This window comes from Myxocyprinus asiaticus, chromosome 16 (assembly GCF_019703515.2).
Source record: "Myxocyprinus asiaticus isolate MX2 ecotype Aquarium Trade chromosome 16, UBuf_Myxa_2, whole genome shotgun sequence".
Taxonomy (NCBI): Eukaryota; Metazoa; Chordata; class Actinopteri; order Cypriniformes; family Catostomidae; genus Myxocyprinus; species Myxocyprinus asiaticus.
This window is the reverse complement of record NC_059359.1, coordinates 32328438-32347766: the sequence shown is the minus strand read 5'-3', so window position 1 is coordinate 32347766 and position 19329 is coordinate 32328438. Positions and strand designations below refer to the sequence as shown.

Sequence of the window (19329 nt, the reverse complement as noted above, 5' to 3'; positions counted from 1 at the left end):
ATACATGCATCTTATTATCCACACACAAATGCCTTTCAACTTGTGTCTGTGAAATTCCGAATTAAATCAATGTGCAGCGATTTGTACAAATAGAGACATATTTGTGAATACAAATGTTCCCTTTTGTATAAATGTAACACAATTTGCCTGTCTTACCAAAGGAAGATGTTCCAAAATGAAACACAGAAGGGCCTTGTGAAGCACTGAATGTGCATTTGTGGATCAAGTGACCCGCGTGCATTCATTGACGCCTTTTTGTGCATTTTTTTTCTATCCTTTTTCTCCCAATTTGGAATGCCCAATTCCCAATGTGCTTTTAAGTCCTTGTGGTCGCGTAGTGATTCGCCTCAGTCCGGGTGGTGGAGGACGAATCCCAGTTGCCTCCGCGTCTGAGATCGTCAACCCATGCATCCTATCACGTGGCTTGTTGAGCGCGTTGCCACGGAGACATAGCACGTGTGGAGGCTTCACGCCATCCACCGCGGCAACCACGCTCAACTCACCATGCGCCCCACCGAGAACGAACCACATTATAGCGATCACGAGGAGGTTACCCCATGTGATTCTACCCTCCCTAGCAACCGGGCCAATTTGGTTGCTTAGGAGACCTGGCTGGAGTCACTCAGCATGCCCTGGGCCCAGCGTCTTTACCACTGAGCTACCCAGGCCCCCCTGCCTTTTTGTGCATTTATGTTTCATTCATTAGAATTTTGAGACTTCCTTTCCGCTGGTTTTGCCTTGCACAATCCACACGTAACTTTGTGTAATAAAAGCAGCTACCACTAGACGGCAGTGTCATTTTACAGATGTACCATCAGGCGGAGTGGACTTATTCACAAGGTCACTAGGCATGCGCTGTTTACAAGCGCCACTTCAAACAAACAGTGTCTGAGATCAGCAGAAAGAATCAAAGGTTTGTCTCAATTTTTCTCATATATAACCAAGGATAATGTCCTGTCACATTGAAAAAGGCAAAAAAAGCCCATTTTAGAGCGTAAGTCCTGGTGACAATACGTTTGTGTGACATGTTAGTAGCTTTTAGCTAACAGGATTTCAACACCTGGCTCACTGGGTCTTTGTTCCAGGTCAGCGTTTGAGTCTGCTACTTAAATTTTAACTACGTTTATCAGCCCTCTACATTGCGAGTAAATCACTCACATATGCAAGTAAATGTCACACTATGCAACCAAAAAAATGTCTGTTATTAGCCACTGGCAAGTAAATATTAACATTTCACTCGCCAGTGATAGAGTTGTGTTGTGTTGAAGCATGAGGCCCTTTTACTGAATAAAAAGCAGTTGATTAAGAAGCTGGATTCAGCCTCCTACCACACGTGGAGTTCGCTATTTTGAATGCCAGGGCTTGCTGAGTGACTCCAGCCAGGTCTCCTAAGCAACCAAATTGGCCCGGTTGCTAGAGAGGGTAGAGTCACATGGGGTAAACTCCTCGTGGTCGCTATAATGCGGTTTGTTCTTGTTCTCATTCAGTTGAACTCCGAGCATCTCAGGGAACCGCACCGCAGACATCACAAGAGCAACTCTCTTGAGAGCCTGTGAAGATGAACCACTTCTCAAGCACTCTGATGTGCACGCCATCTACAGAGGCTTGCACCAAACTCCCGCGAAAATATAAACAAGGTATAAACATATTCATTTTGTGAACGCAAAGCGCTCCAGTTTCACTTAATGGCCATGTAATGGCAAATGTCCGTGGTCATTGTGGGTTTATTCACACAGAGTTAATAACACGCAGTGAGATGCCCTGCACTATTTCTGTGGAGATGATAAAATGCTATATGTCTATACTTCATGAGAAATAAGGGCTTGTGAATTAAACAGAGAGCCTTAAAATAATGTGTGAAAGTGAAGAATTTAAGGCAGAAATATTTTACTATTGCATAATATAATATAATATAATATAATATAATATAATATAATATAATATAATATAATATAATAGCTATACAGTTTGGCTGGGTTACAAAAGAAGAAAAACAAAACAAAACATTGAAAAAGTCCAATGGATCAAAAGTAAATCGGACAAATAAGAGAGATATATTTTAGTTATTTAGACATATTTTGATCATTAAAATATTATTTTAATTATTTAAAATTGTATACTTTTATATTTGACTGTCATTCATACGTTTTTGAAGCCTGAAAAGGAAATCATATACCCTTATTTTATTATATGACCCAAGCTAAATTTGTATAAATGACTTTGTTTTGTGCATGAAGCCCAGTTATAAATTACCATACAAAGTGAGTTTGTATGGTAATTAATCGTCATATTCCTGAAACACCTAAAACAGACAATTAATCATCATAATCGCAATTATTTGTTTGACAATTAATTGTCAGCCAAATTTCACAATCGTGACCCCTAATTTTCATAATTAGGTTCCTACCTTGTGAATTGTTTTGTTAAAAATGTGTACGAAATTTCAAACAGTGACAACAGCTTGTATCATTATTAAAAATGCGATTTCATGACATCATATTAATTGATAGAATGTGAAATTTGTACATTTTTAAAAAGCTAAAATGTGATTAAAACCATAAAGCAAAAAAAACCCCCCCAAAAAAAAAACATTACAATATACTATATTGCGTGGATATATATGAAGAGGCCCCCTCTCTCAGTTTGCTTAATATATGTTTTAGTTACATTATGCTCACATGTCGTCAAAAGTCTGGCAAGTAAAAACAAAAATTTACTAGCCAATGACGATTCTTTCTCCAACATGATCGTAGAGGGCTGTTTATAGAATGAAATTCCTGTCTACAGAATGGGAAATATCTGTTTGTGTAGTTCAAGCATGAGTACAATTCTTAATGTTGTAGTATCCAATAGGGCTGGGCGGAATGGCGATATATATCGTGGCAATGGAATAAAGTGTCAGTCGGTATAAATGTTTCTATATCATAGTATGCAAATATCTGTGCATGCAATACTCCACTTGACTGAAGGTGAGACTGATAGTGAGAGACGAACAAACAAACACGGAGATAGATAAACAAACAGAATGCAGGACGAGTCCGAAACAAGTCAAATGCAGGAGGAGGAATATATTTTTGCATTAAAAGGTGCGGTCTCACGTTATTGGATGAGAGCCCTGTTTATGACACGCATGTACACAGCATGTGCCTCAGCTGCAGTTAATTACCATTGACACCTTTAAGCTTTCCTTCTGACTGTTCTCCCGCAAGCACGGAGAGATAAGCGATCGCAATTACATTGGGAATTAATAAATAACACCTTTGTCAACAGTGCATTTACATTAAGTAGACTATGTAGTTACCAAAACGGTTTCCAGTATCTAATGGAAGACAAAAGCAAATGCTTATATTCAAAAAGAAAAGCCTATTTGTGCTTGTATTGAAAAGCGATGCAGAGCAGATAAAACGGATCAAATATTATTTTTAATATATATTTATTGATAAAGTTTTCCATTGTAATGGACATGACAGGTCTTCCATTAGGCTACATTGGGCATCATTTTAAATAAAAATGGAACTTATTATTTTTTCATATGTTTTTGAATCACTTCCATCAAAATGTGTAGGCTATATTCCATATCACTGACATGCACAGAACAGGGGCGGCAGGAGTGCAAGCCCCTGCACCTTTCATTCAAAATCCAAAGGTGCCCTTTTGGTCATCTAGAAAAAGGGGAGAAATTGTGATAATTAAATTAAAATAGTTAAATAAAACTAAATTAAAAACTTGTCATGATCTCACAATAACAATAATAATGTGTTATTATGAAAATTAAGTGGAGGTGCCTTTAAGAGCGTGTGCTACAGCCCTATACTCACTCCAAACTGCAGAGCCCTTGAAGTGGGTACTCTGAAGGAAACATGGCATTACTGAGTGAATGTACCCTTCGCTAACTATCTTGTGCAAGGCCCCACCGAGAAAAGATTCATTTTCTCACTTTCGTTTTGAACGAGCTTTCGAGTGGCATCCCCTCCTGCAGGAGTGCCCTTCAAGGAAGCAAAAAATGCAGTTTTGATTTTGCCCCGGAACATCGAAGTGGCATTACCTCAGACGAGAAACAGGTCAGATAAAAAGTCCACTCCATGTTTTGTGTTGTAATTTCATCAAAAGAATAATACTCGATCGCTAACGCATTTCCGACATTGCGCACCTGCGGTGTAGACAGATTTATTAATTATAATGGAAGTGGTTGCGACGCTTACAGTGATATAAATTAAATTAGTCTTTTATAGAATATTGACATAAACTGAAGGAGCTGTCTGATTCAGCCAAAGCCAGTTTGGTTTTGTTGAAACTAATAAGCCATTAGACTAGTCACTTACAGAAAAATACCATTAGGCTTCCACAGTACCACCGCTCCCTATACACATATTACGCAGTCTGCATAGGGCACCAACTCCATAGGGGGGCACCATCATACCCTAGGGGGGCACCAGAAACCCCATCGGCTGCCCTTACTCGCATGTTTTACGTTATTCAAGGACCCTGTAGCATTCGTGGAACACAGTCGATCGCCTCGCACTCGCACTTTCTCATCGCGCCTTCGCACCGTGCACCACATTACCAGGGTAATGCCATGGTACTGAATGATTGATCATGTTCATATTTCATGATACAGTCATGATACTCCAAGGTACCTTAAAAAAATAGCATGGTTTTACTATGACACGTCATAAACACCATGGTTACTTGCGTAACCTCCATTCCCTGATTCCTTTCCGCTGTGCACCAAAGCAGACAAAGAGCTGCTCAGAGATCCTAAAGCTCTGTGTGCGATCCAGATAGATGCGTAAAGTGCGCACCGGACACGGCAATGACAGGGCTGGGTCTGCCTCCTCCTGGGGCAGTGCTCGCAGGTTCACCACCTGGTCCCTAAAAGGGGTCGTGGGAACCTTGGGCACATAGCCCGGTCGGGGTCTCAAGATCACGTTAGAGTAGCCCGGACCGAACTCCAGGCACATTTCGCTGACAGAGAATGCTTGCAGTTCTCCTACCCTCTTGATGGAAGTGAGCGCAGTCAGGAGGGCAGTCTTTAAGGAGAGTGCCTTAAGCTCAGCTGACTGCAAAGGCTCAAAGGGGGCTCTCTGTAGATCCTGAAGAACTACAGAGAGGTCCCATGAGGGAACGAGGCACAGTCTGCAGGGGTTCAGCCTCCTGGCGCCTCTCAGGAACCTGATGATCAGGTCGTGCTTCCCTAAGGACTTACCGTTCACTGTGTCATGATGTGCTGCTATAGCAGCAACATACACCTTCAAGGTGGAAGGGGACAGCCGCCCTTCCAACCTCTCCTGCAGGAAGGAAAGCACCGATCCGACTGCGCATCTCTTGGGGTCTTCCTGTCGGGAAGAACACCACTTAGTGAACAGATGCCACTTAAAGGCATACAGGTGCCTCGTAGAGGGGGCCCTAGCCTGAGTGATCGTGTCTACCACCGCATCCCGTCCAGGGGCCAGACATGGAGATTCCAGAGGTCTGGTCATGGGTGCCAGATGGTGCCCCATCCCTGAGAAAGAAGGTCCTTCCTAAGGGAAATTCACCGGGGGGGGGTGGGCTGTTGTGAGGAGCGTGAGGTCCGAGAACCACGTCTGGGTGGGCCAGTAGGGTACTGCCAGGACAACTTGCTCCTCGTCCTCCCTGACCTTGCACAGAGTCTGTGCAAGTTGGCTCACTGGGGGAAACGCATATTTGCGTAGGCCAGGAGGCCAGCTGTGTGCCAGCACGTCTATGCCGAGGGGTGCCTCGGTCAGGGCGTACCAGAGTGGGCAGTGGGAGGATTCTTGGGAGGCGAACAGGTCTACCTGTGCCTGTCCGAATCGACACCAGATCAGCTGGACCACCTGATAATAATGTCCATAAGCCGGCGGCTGCATGCCCATTGCAAACAGCGACCCAGCCTGTTTTGGAGGCGTCTGTCGTGACCACGACACGCCTGGAGACCTGCTCTAGGGGAACACCTACGTGTAGAAACGAGAGGTCGGACCAAGGGCTGAAGAGACGGTGACAAACAGCGCCATGTGTCCCACGGCGCCATGCCTATCTCGGGACTCGAGTCTGAAGCCAGTGCTGAAGCGGTCTCATATGCATCAACCCGAGGGGGGTGGCCACCGCTGAGGATGTCATAAGCCCCAGGAGCCTCTGAAAGAGTTTCAGTGGAACAGCTGTTTTCTGTTTGAATGCCTTCAAACAGGTCAGCACCGATTGTGTGCGCTCGTTCGTGAGATGCGCTGTCAATGAGACCGAGTCCAACTCCAAACTGAGAAAAGAGATGCTCTGAACTGAGAGGAGCTTGCTCTTTTCCCAGTTGACCCGAAGCCCTAATCAGCTGAAGTGTGAGAGCACCAAGTCCCTGTGTGCACACAACATGTCCCGAGAGTGAGCTAGGATTAGCAAATCGTCGAGATGTGAAAGTATGCGTCCTTCAGGTCTACCGCCACAAACCAATCTTGATGCCAGACGCTCACCAGTATCCGTTCATCTTGAACGGGAGTCTGTGTAAAGCCCGGTTCAGTACTCACAGGTCCAAGATTGGCCGCAACCCACCGCCTTTTTTTGGTATGATGAAGTAGGGGCTGTAAAACCCCTTCTTCATCTCGGCCGGAGGGACAGGTTCTATCGCACCCTTCCATAGGAGGGTGGCGATCTCCGCGCGCAAGGTAGCAGCGTTTTCATCCTTCACCAAGGTGAAGTGGATACTGCTGAACCTGGGCTGATGCCTGGCAAACTGAATTGCGTAGCCGAGTTGGATGGTCTGGATCAGCCATCGCGACGGATTGGAAAGTGCAAGCCAAGCATCCAAGCTCTGCGTGAGGGGGACCAAAGGGACAATCTCGTCGGACATACCGGCAGGTGGGGCCTCGCGGCGGGGCGGAGCTTGAGGTGCAACACCATGTCGTGGCCGTGCTGAGTTCAGGGAAATCAAAGTACTTACCTGGCTTCTTGTGACCACCCCCAGAACAGCCTGGGACGGGGGAGTAAGAGGCCTGTCCTCGTGACCCGTGGAGACTGTCACATTGGGGGTGGATTTGTGCCACAGCTGGGCGCTCAGGGATGGGAAGACTGCCGCTGGAGCTCCAAACCTGCCAAATAGAGTGGTGGACGGTGGTCGTGATGACAGCCATACACACCGGATACATGACCCAGGGAACAAGGAAACCGCTCTTGCCAAACTCTTGGGTACTGCAGCCACTTGGGCATGCAGTGCAATTAAATGCAAAGGTAACAAAAGATTCTCCTCCCGGCCCTCGACCGGGGGATGGAGTGGTCTGCTTACCAGCTCCAGAGCAGCGGGTTTCGTTGTCCCTGGGTTGCCCGTCTCAGGGGCGCTTTGAAGCCTTTCACGGGTTCTTGGCGGCCGCGAGACAGGTGGCATCTGCTTCCTGCAGTGGGCTCCACTCCGGGGCCGGGCCGCAGGGGCGGGCTGTGGCAGAGCCGGTGCAGTCACCGCAGGGGGACGCCCTTGGCGACGAGCAGACGGGGTGTGGGATCTTGAGCCGCGCCGGGGCAGGATGTGCCGGATAACCTCCGTCTGCTGCTTCACTGCTGAGAACTGCTGGGCAAAGTCCTCGGTGTTGCCGGACTGGCCAACTTGGGAAATGGGGGCAGCAAGGAACCGTGCCTTGTCGGCTTCTCCCATCTCAACCAGGTTGAGCCAAAGGTGGCGCTTCTGGACCACCAAGATGGACATCACCCACCCGAGAGACTGCGCCGTGACCTTCGTCGCCCGGAGAGCGAGGTTGATTGCTGAGCGCAGTTCCTGCATCAATCCCGGGGTGGAACTACCCTCGTGCAGTTCTTTCAGCACCTTGGCGGACTTGCAGGAGAGCCATGACATGCAGGTCAGAGGTGGCTTGTCCAGCGGCACCGTAGGCCTTGGCCGTCAGAGACGATGTAAACCTACAGGCCTTGGACGGGAGCTTTGGGCACCCGCGCCAGGTGGCGGCGCTCTGCGGGCATAGGTGCACCGCGAGCGCCTTTATCCACTGGGGGGATTGCTGAATAGCCCTTGGCCGCCCCACCATCAAGTGTAGTGAGGGCAGGGAAGCTGAAAGATCGGGACCGGGCAGTAAAAAGTGCCTCCCATGACCTTGTCAGCTCTTCATGCACTTCCGGGATGAAAGGGGCGTAGCTTTGAGCGGCGCCACGAGCCCAGGAACCAATCATCGAGCCGCGAGGGTTCAGGGGAGAGCGGAGAGTTCCACTCTTGCCCGACGCTCACGGCTGCCCGGGAAAGCATGTCGTCATCTCCGCGTCAGCCTGTGACTGGGTGACCACACCCGAAGGGAGGAGCCCATCTGAGGCTTCCGCGTCCGACCGGACGTGTCCGCTCTCTGATGCTGTGCTCGAGAGCTCATCACTTTTGCACTCTCCAAATAAGAGGTCAAACTCGTAGTGAGATGAGCCGGCGGATTCATCCGGAAGCCCAATCGGGGCAGACGAGCATGCTGGGGAATGGGAGGTCCGCAGGGGGATACCCGGCGGAGGCGGTCCCATTGGGGTCCCCAAATCGCCCCCAGTGCTAGCCTCATACCCGTGGGTAGAAGGACCGAGGCAGGGAGCCTCTGGGATGGCTTGCTTTCTTATGAAGGTAAGCCGTGACCGCATCGTTACCATGGACATGTTCTTGCAATGAGTACATGACCCATCCACGAATGCTGTCTCCATGTGAGAAGTGCCCAGACACGAAAGACAGTGACCGTGACCGCCAGAAGGCAAGAGATAACGAGCGCAACCAGGAATAACACACAAAGGAAAGGCATCTTTAAAAAGACGTGTCTTTAAAAAGACGTTCCGTGTGTGCCGCTCTTTTAGAGAAATATACTCTTATTTCTGCCGAAGCACCCAGGGGCATTCTCTGCAGTGCACCAGTGCAGAGGAGGGAGAAGCCGCTGAAATGTGCCATCAGATCCAGCAGAGGTGAATGAACAGTCGTGGGAATTCAGCTCAGGGAGCATGACCATTCGGCTCCGAAGAGAAAATCTGAAAGAGTGGTTGCATACCAGCTCCTTTTATTCCCGTATGTCCGGGGGAGTGGCATGCAAATACCACTCGCCAGTTTTCATTGGCCTTTTATCAAAGACCAGAGGTGTCTCGGGCTCACAAGAGTGACCCCTAGTGTCACTACATCGACACAACGTCGAGTGAGTGACAGAGAGGGAACATGGGGTTATCACAGACACATGGCAGCCATTCTATTACTTCTATTACATACTTTTCCTCATTAAATAAAATGTGATTCAGGTGATCGCCTAATCAGTACCTCATTAAGTAGAATGAGGTGTGCTTGTGTTGGAATTCAACAGACACTGGAATAGAATGGCTGCCATACATGCTGTGATGCTGATTTAAGAAAAATTTGGAGTGGTTTCTTAATTTTTCCCAGAGCTGTATATGGTAATATTATTTAACTTTTTGGTCAGTAATGATATGTATGAAATGGAACAGTGACGTGTACAGACCTTAGCAGGGACAGGGACGGAAGGATAAAAAGGGCACTGTTTTTTTTTTTTTTTTTTTTACTTTTTTTTTTTAATGAGTAGTAATAATATATATTTAACTAATTCCTTTGCTTTTGAGTATTTAACCATTTTCTTGTATATACAGTACATACTGTACATAATGTTTTCCCATTTTTCCTTTATTACAAATAAAAGCCTGTTCTGTTATATTTCTCACAAAAAAACACCATGGTAATACACTTGTTTATTTATTTATTTTCAGACATAGTCTGTGTGTACCCCATGTTTATGGCATGTGTCATTGTAAAACCATGGTATTTTTTTAAAATACCTTGGAGTGCCATGACAGTATCATGAAATTTGAACATGATCAATCATTCAGTACCATGGCATTACCCTGGTAACGTGGTGCACGGTGCAAAGAGAAAGTGCGAGCACGAGGCGATCGACTGTGTTCCACGAATGCTACAGGGTCCTTGAATAATGTATAACATGCAAGTAAGGGCAACCAGTGGGGTTCCTGGTGCCCCCGTAGGGTATGATGGTGCCCCACCTAGGGAGTTGGTGCCCTACGCAGACTGTATAATATGCGTATTGGGAGTGGCGGTATTGTGGAAGCCTAATGGTATTTTTTCTGAAAATTACTAGTCTAATGGCTTATTAATTAAAAAAAAAAAAAAAAAAAAAAAAACTGGCTTTGGCTGAATCAGACAGCTCCTTCAGTTTATGTCAATATTCTATAAAAGACTTATTTAATTTATATCACTTAAAATGACGCGACCACTTCCATTATAATTAATAAATCTGTCTACACTGCTATTACTGTTATTGTGAGATTATGATGAGTTTTTAATTTAGTTTTTTTTAACTATTCTAATTCAATTATTAAAATGTATCCCCTTTTTCTAGATGACCAAAAGGGCACCTTTAGATTTGTGAATGAAAGGGGCAGGTGCTTGTGCTCCTGCTGCCCCTGTTCTGTGCATGTCAGTGATATGGAATATAGCCTACACATTTTGATGGAAGTGATTCAAAAACTTATGAAAAAATAATAAGTTCCTTTTTTATTTAAAATGATGCCCAATGTAGCCTAATGGAAGACCTGTCATGTCCATTACAACGAAAAACTTTATCAATCAATAAATATAAAAAAATAACCTTTGATCCGTTTTATCTACTCTGCATTGATTTTTAATACAAGCACAAATAGGCTTTTCTTTTTGAATATAAGCATTTTCTTTGATTCTGAAGCAAAGTCCTCAATCACTGTTTTGTTTTGGATTTTGTCTTCCATTAGATACAGGAAACCGTTTTGGTAACTATATAGTCTACTTGATATAAATGCACTGTTGACAAAGGTGTTATTTATTAATTCTTGATGTAATTGCGATCGCTTCTCTCTCCGTGATTGCCGGAGAACAGTCAGTAGGAAAGTAACTAACTGCAGCTGAGGTGCGCGCTGTGTACACACGAGTCATAAACAGGGCTCTCATTCAAGGTGCAGACCGCATCTTTTAATGAAAAATATATTCCTCCTCCTGCATTTGACTTGTTTTGGACTCGTCCTGCATTCTGTTTGTTTATCTGTCTCTGTGTTTGTTTGTTTGTCTCTCACTATCAGTCTCACCTTCAGTCAAGTGGAGCATTGCATGCACAGATATTTGCATACCACAATATAGAAACATTTATACCGATTGACACGTTATTCCATCGCCACGATATGTTTCGACATTCAACCTAGCCCTATTGGATACTGCAACATTAAGAATTGTATTCATGCTTGAACTACACAAACAGATATTTCCCATTCTGTAGACAGGAATTTCAATCTAGAAACTTAGTTAAGATCAAAGTAGCAGACTCTAACGCTCCATGCCCTGTCTGATAGTAAATCTGTAAAATGAGACCGCCGTCTAGTGGTAGCTGCGTTTATTACACAAAGTTACATGTGGATTTTGCAAGGCAAAACCAGCAGAAAGGAAGTCTCAAAATTCAAATGAATGAAACACAAAACACACAAAAAAGACGTCAATGAATGCACGCCTGTCACTTGAACCACAAATGCACATTCAGTACTTCACAAGACCATTTTGTGTTTCATTTGGAACACCTTCAGTTGGTTACATCCATAAACTGTGATTTATTTGTACAAAAGGGAACATTTATATTCTTAAATGTGTCTCTATTTGTACAAATAGCTGCACATTCATTTAATAATAAATTATACAGACACAAGTACAAATATTTTTTTAAGACTAATAACATGCATTTGTTAAGTTTTCCCAAATTGATGGGTAGATTTGCCCACATTTATGAATGAATTTAGGACTTATTCATTGGTAGTTGTTTGTGTGTGGGTTGGCCATGGTAAAAACAGCGAAACAAAAGTCTCAAATTCAAATAAATAAAACAGAATATACACAAAAAACATGTCAATGAATGCACGTGTGTCACTTGATCCACAAATGCACATTCAATGCTTCACATGGCCATTTTTTGTTTAATTTGAAACATATTCATTTGGTTACATACGCAAACTGATTTATTTGTTCAAAAGGAAACATTTATATTCACAAATAGGTATCTATTTGTACAAATAGGTGCACGTTCATTTAATAATATCTTACACAGACACAAGTAAAAAGACATTTGAATAAGGCTAATAACACACATTTGTGATTTTTTTCCCCAAATTGGTGGGTAGATGTGCTCAAATTCAAATAAATAAAACAGAATAGACACAAAAAGTGTCACTTGATACACAAATGCACATTCAATGCTTCACAAGGCCATTTTATGTTTAATTTGGAATGTCTTACTTTGGTTAGACATTCAAATTGTGTTACATTTATACAAAAGGGAACATTTGTATTCACAAATATGTCTCTATTTGTACAAATCGCTGCACATTCATTTAATTCGGAATTTCACAGACTCAAGTTGAAAGGAATTGGTGTGTGGATAGTAAAATGCATGTATGACATTTATCGAATTGATGGATAAGTGTTTACGCATTTGTGAATAATTTTGATACTATATTCATCCCATAGTATGGCCCGCCACTCCTGGGGTAAAAGGCTCCCTAACTTGGGGTAAAAGGCCCCTAGGGGTGGTTATAGTGATATAGTGTACATACCGGGGCAAACGTTATAGTACACAATTTGTGAACTTATGCAAATACTTTTGAGACAAGAAGATTTTTCTGGGAACAGATTAATATAATGCTTACTCAAAATAACCACTTCAGAAAAGGGTGCATAATTTCTTGTTAATTTCAATCACATTTGACATTTTATTACATCTTAAGTATTCTATAAACAAATTAATCTTCATTGTGATTGGATCAGTCAATGTAAGCCCACTCTTCATAATAAATCTATTCGCCTCACTTAAAAAACAAAACAAAAAAACAATGAGTTTAATAGGGGTCTTTAGCCCTTGCAACAGGGAGGCATTTTTACCCCAAATGCTATCGTTTCACTTATTTCACAGTTATTGAAATTGTTTTGATATAATCACATTGAACACAATTGAAAATGACAAATAAGTATTTTGTCTAAAAATAAATGTGATGATTTCCAGGATATACATTAGCTGCATAAACATGCTAAATAAAATAAATAAATAAATATTACATAATTTTGCCTCAAAATCAACCTTTAGACATTACACTCAATGATCTCATGGAAGAGGAAAACTTTGCAGTTCATAGTGACAAACAGGTGTTTAGGAATGTACTGAGGTAGATTTTGATGATTTTTTTAATGTGTTTTGGGATCAAATAAAACCAAAGGAGCCTTTTACCCCGCGAAGCCTTTTGCCCCATTGTACCCTACAACATTGTAATATGGTCGCACCACACATGTGCATAACATGGTCAGGTAGAAAGGGAGGAATGTGCGTACAGACGTCTCTTCCACTTTAAGAAGGCGGATTCACCCTTGCACATAGTGTTTATAACGAGCCTTAAAGTGGCACATGGAAACGATACAGCAAAATCCCAGTCCCTAAATATGGCGAAACCCACTGGCACTGCCAGTACACGGAACAGCCGGGAAGTTTTGTAGCATTTTGCATTTTATCACGGCGAAGAGTAGATAAGTTCTTGTATTTTCTGTACGCATATTTGGAGGTTATATCAACTAGTTTCACCATATGGTTCATCTGCTGCCACACACGCGACTGTAAATGCAGCAGCGCTCGTGACTCCCGTCTGATCAGACACTCACAGCTGGATATTATCGGCTCTTCAGCAGGAACTCTTCAGAGCTGAAGACAGTGCGTTAGCTTAGAGGACACAGACTGAGATGGAAGAACTGTCAAGCCCTAACAGACGCCAGTAAGCGAGGATATTCAGTGAATTAGACGCGATGGCAGCGTCCAGTAACTCCAGTCTGTCGGGTTCCTCCTCTGTCTCCTCGGGTGAGTTGTGAACCAAAAATGAAAGCGTGCATCATTTATTTGGGAATATGAATTACCTTTTGTAATTCTAATTAAATGGATAGCTGAATTACATTTCAGTTACATTTCTGTGGTTTTGGATGTAATGAAATCAGACAAGATAGAACATGGTGAAGAGGTGTGTCTTTCCCAAAATCTGTTTCCTTCATTCAGCATGAATTAGACCTACTTTTGACTTAATGCAATAGCAGCATGACCAATGCATGGTTGCAGAGCACTGCTGTAATACACTCACAGAGCATGAGTTCTAAAGGCCACCTCAGTATGAATATATGAAAACTGTGTATGATAACATGCACACAGAGACACCTTTTGTTTAATCACCTTAATTGTTTACTACATTACAGTTACTACATTACAATTCTTTCTAAGAGGTCATGCACAGAGCTTAATTGTAATACCAAGCAATAGTCTGATCCTCATTTTAAATCTTTAAAAATTACTACACAATAAGGTTGTGCTTGTTAACATTGGATAACGCAATAGTTAACAAGAACTAAGTATGGAAAACACTTTTACAGCATTTATTAATCTTAGTTTATGTTAATTTCTACATAAAGTAATCTCTTTTTTTTTTTTTTTTTTTTTTTTTTACATTAAAAGCTTTAAATGTTAAAGTGAAAGTTATATCCATTTCAACATGTTGTGACATGGGAACCAAAAAACCAGTTGTGACACATACAGATGCATTTCCCACCATAGTCTCAAGGGATCTAGGTTTTTACGGGAACATATCTTAAATCCTAAGCAAATTTCTATTACAATTTTTTGTAATTTATTTTTTTATATTTAAGTAAGTCACGAAAGATTTCCATGGGTGTGTGATGAAACCTCATTACCTTAAAAGTGGTGCATCTCACAGTTTGATTCACTTGAGAGATTTTCTATTATCCTTATCTTATTATACACAAGAAATCATTGGTGTTGAAAATTAGCTTTTTAAATAGTCTGTCATCTTTCTAGCTAGGAGTCATATGGTTTTTGATAAATACATTTACCTGTACCCCTAATTACCTGTCCATTTTCACAACTTTTGATAGATTTTCATACAGGTACCAAACTGCCTCACTGTACCTCTCTAAAACACACACACACACACACGTGTATTGCATGTGTATTGTATTACATATTCACATTCTGTGTGGTTAGATTAGAAATGTGCCTACACATTAGTTGAAAAGAAACTAGGTAAAGGCAGAGTAAATGTAAAGCATCTGGCTGGCCGGTGGTATGATAAGCGAGAGAGGGTGTGCAGGTGTTTAAATACACTGAGCACAAACGTGAAGAGATAAGGCATGGTTGGACAAGCACTCAAAATTGCTTCCACAAAGAAAGGCTTGTTTACACCCTGTTCTGGACATGAAGCTCCACCTGGCATTGCCTTTGTGAGAACAGAGGGGGTATGTGTATGATTTGAGGGACAGTACCTGTCCCAAAGGAGAGCACGATTAAATAACAAGCAATTCAATGAATGTGTGTGTATTAGAACCATTTCTAAAGGGATAGTTGAGCCAAAAATGAAAATGTCATTATTTACAAACCCTTATATTGTTCCAAACCGGTTCCAACGTTTTTTTTTGCATTCACTTTCAATGCATAATTTTTCCATACAATGAAGGGGGAATGGTGACTGAGGTTATCATTTTGCCTAACATATCTTTTTGTGTTCCACAGAGGCAGGAAAGTCATACAGGTTTGGAACAATCTGAGTGTGAGTAAATGATGACAATTTTGGAGCCCTTTTCCACCCACATGGTTCAGGTGCGGGTTCCTGGGCCGTTGCAAATTCTCAAACTGTTCCACGTGTTTCCACTGATGTAAATGCCGTTCTAGAGTGGAAAATCTGGTTCCGCACCGGCCCCAAATGCTTTCTGGTCTCTACACAGGAACCGATTACGTCAGGGGCGGAGGCCGTGATTATGTTTCGTCACCAGGTAGTTGTCCAAACAACAACAGTAGAAACAATAAAAGACCCACAAATATGTCAGATGTCAAAAGCATTCAGCAAACGCAGAGGAAACGAGTGCTCTACTTTCGAAATGGTCTTCTATAGAGATCCAAGATAAACTAGAGAGGTCACAAAGAAATAAAGTCTACGAGGAGAAATGGCAAGAAATGATGCACACCGGCTTCAGTCGGACGATTGACCAAATCATAAAACTTTAAAGAGAGTACAGGGAGCATAAGAGACCCAAGCAAAACCGGCAGTGGAGGGAGCAATGATGTCTTGAAATCTGTGCTTGGACCACAGTACTTAAAGGGATAGTCCAAGCACAGATTCCAAGACATCGTTGCTCCCTCCACTGCCGGTTTTGCTTGGGTCTCTTATGCTCCCTGTACTCTCTTTAAAGTCCAATCAGTTAAAAAAACAGAGCATTCAGTTCAGTCAGTCTCGCTTGAGATAAGCACAGAATTGCCAGTGTCCTCTGCAGCTGATCTCTGTAATTAATTATATTTGCCAACTTTGTTAGCTTTCCTAACACACTTCATCTTATTTTGTGCATTGTTTTGTTCAGTAAGGGGATTACTCACTCAGATTGCTGTTATCTTTTATGTAAACCTGTGGGATTCTCAATCAAGACGTAAACATAATATGAAATGCTATGGCAAAAATCAAATATAACAATCTGCTACACCAATGTTAATAACAATTCCACTGTTTCAGTTTATAGTACTTTGCAAGATAAGCCACTTTAAAAAGTTTATACATAATAATGTAATTACGTTACCTGTTGTGTTGGGCATAGTATCATCTCTGGCAATCTTGTTGCGTAATTGCATTTCTCTGTATGTTTAAATATGTCCTAAAAAATACAGGAGCTGAAACTTTAGGCTACACAAACACTGTGATGCTGTGTTTATGTTTGAGGTAGTCAAAACTACCATGTAAACACGTAACCCGTTACGTCACTGTTTGGCTCTCATGTCAGTGGAAATGCGCGGCCGGTTTACGTAGGCTTCAGATTGCCCCGGCACAAGAACCATCGCCATTTCGGTGGAAAAGGGCAAATTTTGGGATGGACTATCCCTTTAAGTACTGTAGTCATTTTATATTTAAACCATTCCATTTATCATATTATTACTTTAAAGCTGAATAATGAACGTCTGAGAGAGCAAAAGAGAATTTGACAAATGAAAAACTGTTGTGAGGCCATGTTGAGTGAGAAATGTTTGCACACACTGGCCTCTGCTCAGATGGGATTTGCTGTGTGTATGATTAACTTTATGCTTGCTGCAACTCTTTGCACACATGCGCACACACAAAGTAACACATTTCCTGCTCCAGGCCAAGCTATTGGACTCTTGAGAGCCAGGAGGGGATGGATCAAGCCAAGCAAATGCAGCCCTGTGGTCACCATCCATTCCCAAATAGATTATCTCACATGCTTGTTGCTGAAGTATCAGAGCTGCACTGCAGCCACAAGGCTTGAAGGAGACGGGTAGTCTTTTAAGCCTGCCATACAGAGAGCTGTCATTAGCTCCGTGCCCCCGGTGTAATCATCGGATGCTGAACACCACGCCTCTGCCAGGCTCGCTATGTCTGTCACAAGAGTATCATTATTTTAGACGAACGCTTTTTGGCAGAAACCTTGTTTCATCTAGTCTTTGCATGTAACTGGCAGAGAGTGCGAACATGCGCACATGTTCTGCTTTATATTAGCCAATGACGGGGCTGTAAACAAATGCAGGGCGGACTGGCGGGATGGATGCTGCTTGGTTCAGCTCTACTGACATCAAAGGCCAGTCTAAGCTTTGATGTTTCCCTAAAGGAAAACAGTGATTGAAACTCAGGGCTTCAAGCTTGTGAATGTTTAAGAAATGTTGAGGTTGAAATGATGGGGGATTTCACGGTTTTGTGGCGTTCTATTTTGAAGGGTTGGTGTGGCGTAGTGGCTAAAGCTTGGGGCTGTTAAATGTACTATTAGCGATGTTAGCCGTTCTAGAACTTCTGCCTGACTTAAGGTCCTTTAACACTGCAGGATCTAAAGCCCGTTTTAGGTTCTTTTACCCAGAACTACTACTTTTCGTCCCTTTCGCGCTTAAAGAACTATAGTTCCTCTAAGCCATTTAGAGAGACTAATTTTCAGCTCCTACTCCGGGGTTGGTACTTTTTGGGAGAAAAGGAACTGCGGGAGGTACTGCAGCCTGTGATTTGGTCAAACACATATGATGCACAAAGCATTGAGAAATGAAAAGAGACGGCAGCCACTATGTGTAAACAAACTTGTAGCTGCTAGCCTGCTACTCAGAGGATTGCACTATTTTACAATTCCATTAACAGAAATAACATAAAACCACCAAAGTATCCAAAGATTATCGCCTGTTTCACATATTATGTGTGTGCGAGACTTCAACGTGCTGCGTGACTTCAACGTGAGACGCTTTGAGTTTTCATTGCATCTGTACTGTGTAACTATACAGAAAATAAAGTGATTTCTGATTACTACATTTAATTTTTTAAAACGTTTATTGAGAGTGAGTAATTGAACTCTATTATACACTAAACCGTCATGAAATCTAGTTTACTTGAGGAAAGTTTTGCGTGCCTGTTACCGCGTTGTCTTTTTTCAGTCAGTGGGTGAGTATTTCAGTACAGTATTGTATGTTGAGTCATAAAAAGCCTTTATTGTAAAAGATTGTGTTGCTAAATAGTTTTATAGTATATTTTCAACATGTTTTCAGCTGGCTGAGTTCCGCTGAAGGTAGCCTAAATAGAGTCAATTTGGATGTCATGTTGATTTATAGTGCATATGCATGTTGCTTTTCCACTCATAGTCACACTTTGGCTGAAGATTGCATGGGTAATTGTATCATAGCAGTGGTCATGTAAAAGAACCTAAGTCTGAGATCTTTTCTAAGCTGTTGCACGTAGCTTTAAAAAGCATGAATGAAGAGGAGAAAGATTGAATGGGTCCTCGGCCTGTGATGACAGAACTGCTAAATGAAGCATGCACACCACTTAACTGCCCCCAAAAATGATTTGCTCGCCCCTTTGCCCTCTCAGGAAAAACTGCTCATTATTATAATCTTGTTTTTAAAGGGTTTAATTTCTGACAGAAGCCACTGCAATGTGGTCTTTTTATTAGTGGTCAGTTTTAATAGTTTCCATGGTCATTGTGTAAATCCTGCTACAGTTTCACAGTCAGTGAGTCTGAGTAAAATAAGAGGCTTGTTTAAACCTGCAGTTTTACTGGTGGATGGAGTGAACCAGAGAGTAGGGATTGAGTTTAAAGCTTGCCACATCCTTTGTCTCCACATTTATTATTTATTACCTCGGAGGACATCCCCATGGTAATCAATCACCATGTCCTGGAATCACATTACCAAACAATGGATCTCCCTTCTACCGGTGTGTGTGTGATTGTGTACTGTATATGTGCACATAAGTTAATGTGTGTGTTTCCTTTGCTAG

The 19329-nt window shown here is 42.5% G+C and overlaps 1 protein-coding gene across 2 annotated transcripts in view; it reads left to right on the top strand.

Moving 5' to 3' along the window:
- Positions 1 to 13443: 13443 nt before the first annotated feature.
- LOC127454480 (beta-chimaerin-like) overlaps positions 13444 to 19329 on the top strand; it is an 87099-nt gene continuing 81213 nt past the window's right edge. For both annotated transcript variants that reach the window (XM_051721721.1, XM_051721720.1), the window contains exon 1: positions 13444 to 13877. Coding sequence is in view for 1 of the 2 variants with exons in the window: in XM_051721720.1 (XP_051577680.1) it covers positions 13826 to 13877 (52 nt within the window). In the remaining variant the exon portion in view is untranslated. The remainder of the gene's footprint in view (positions 13878 to 19329) is intronic.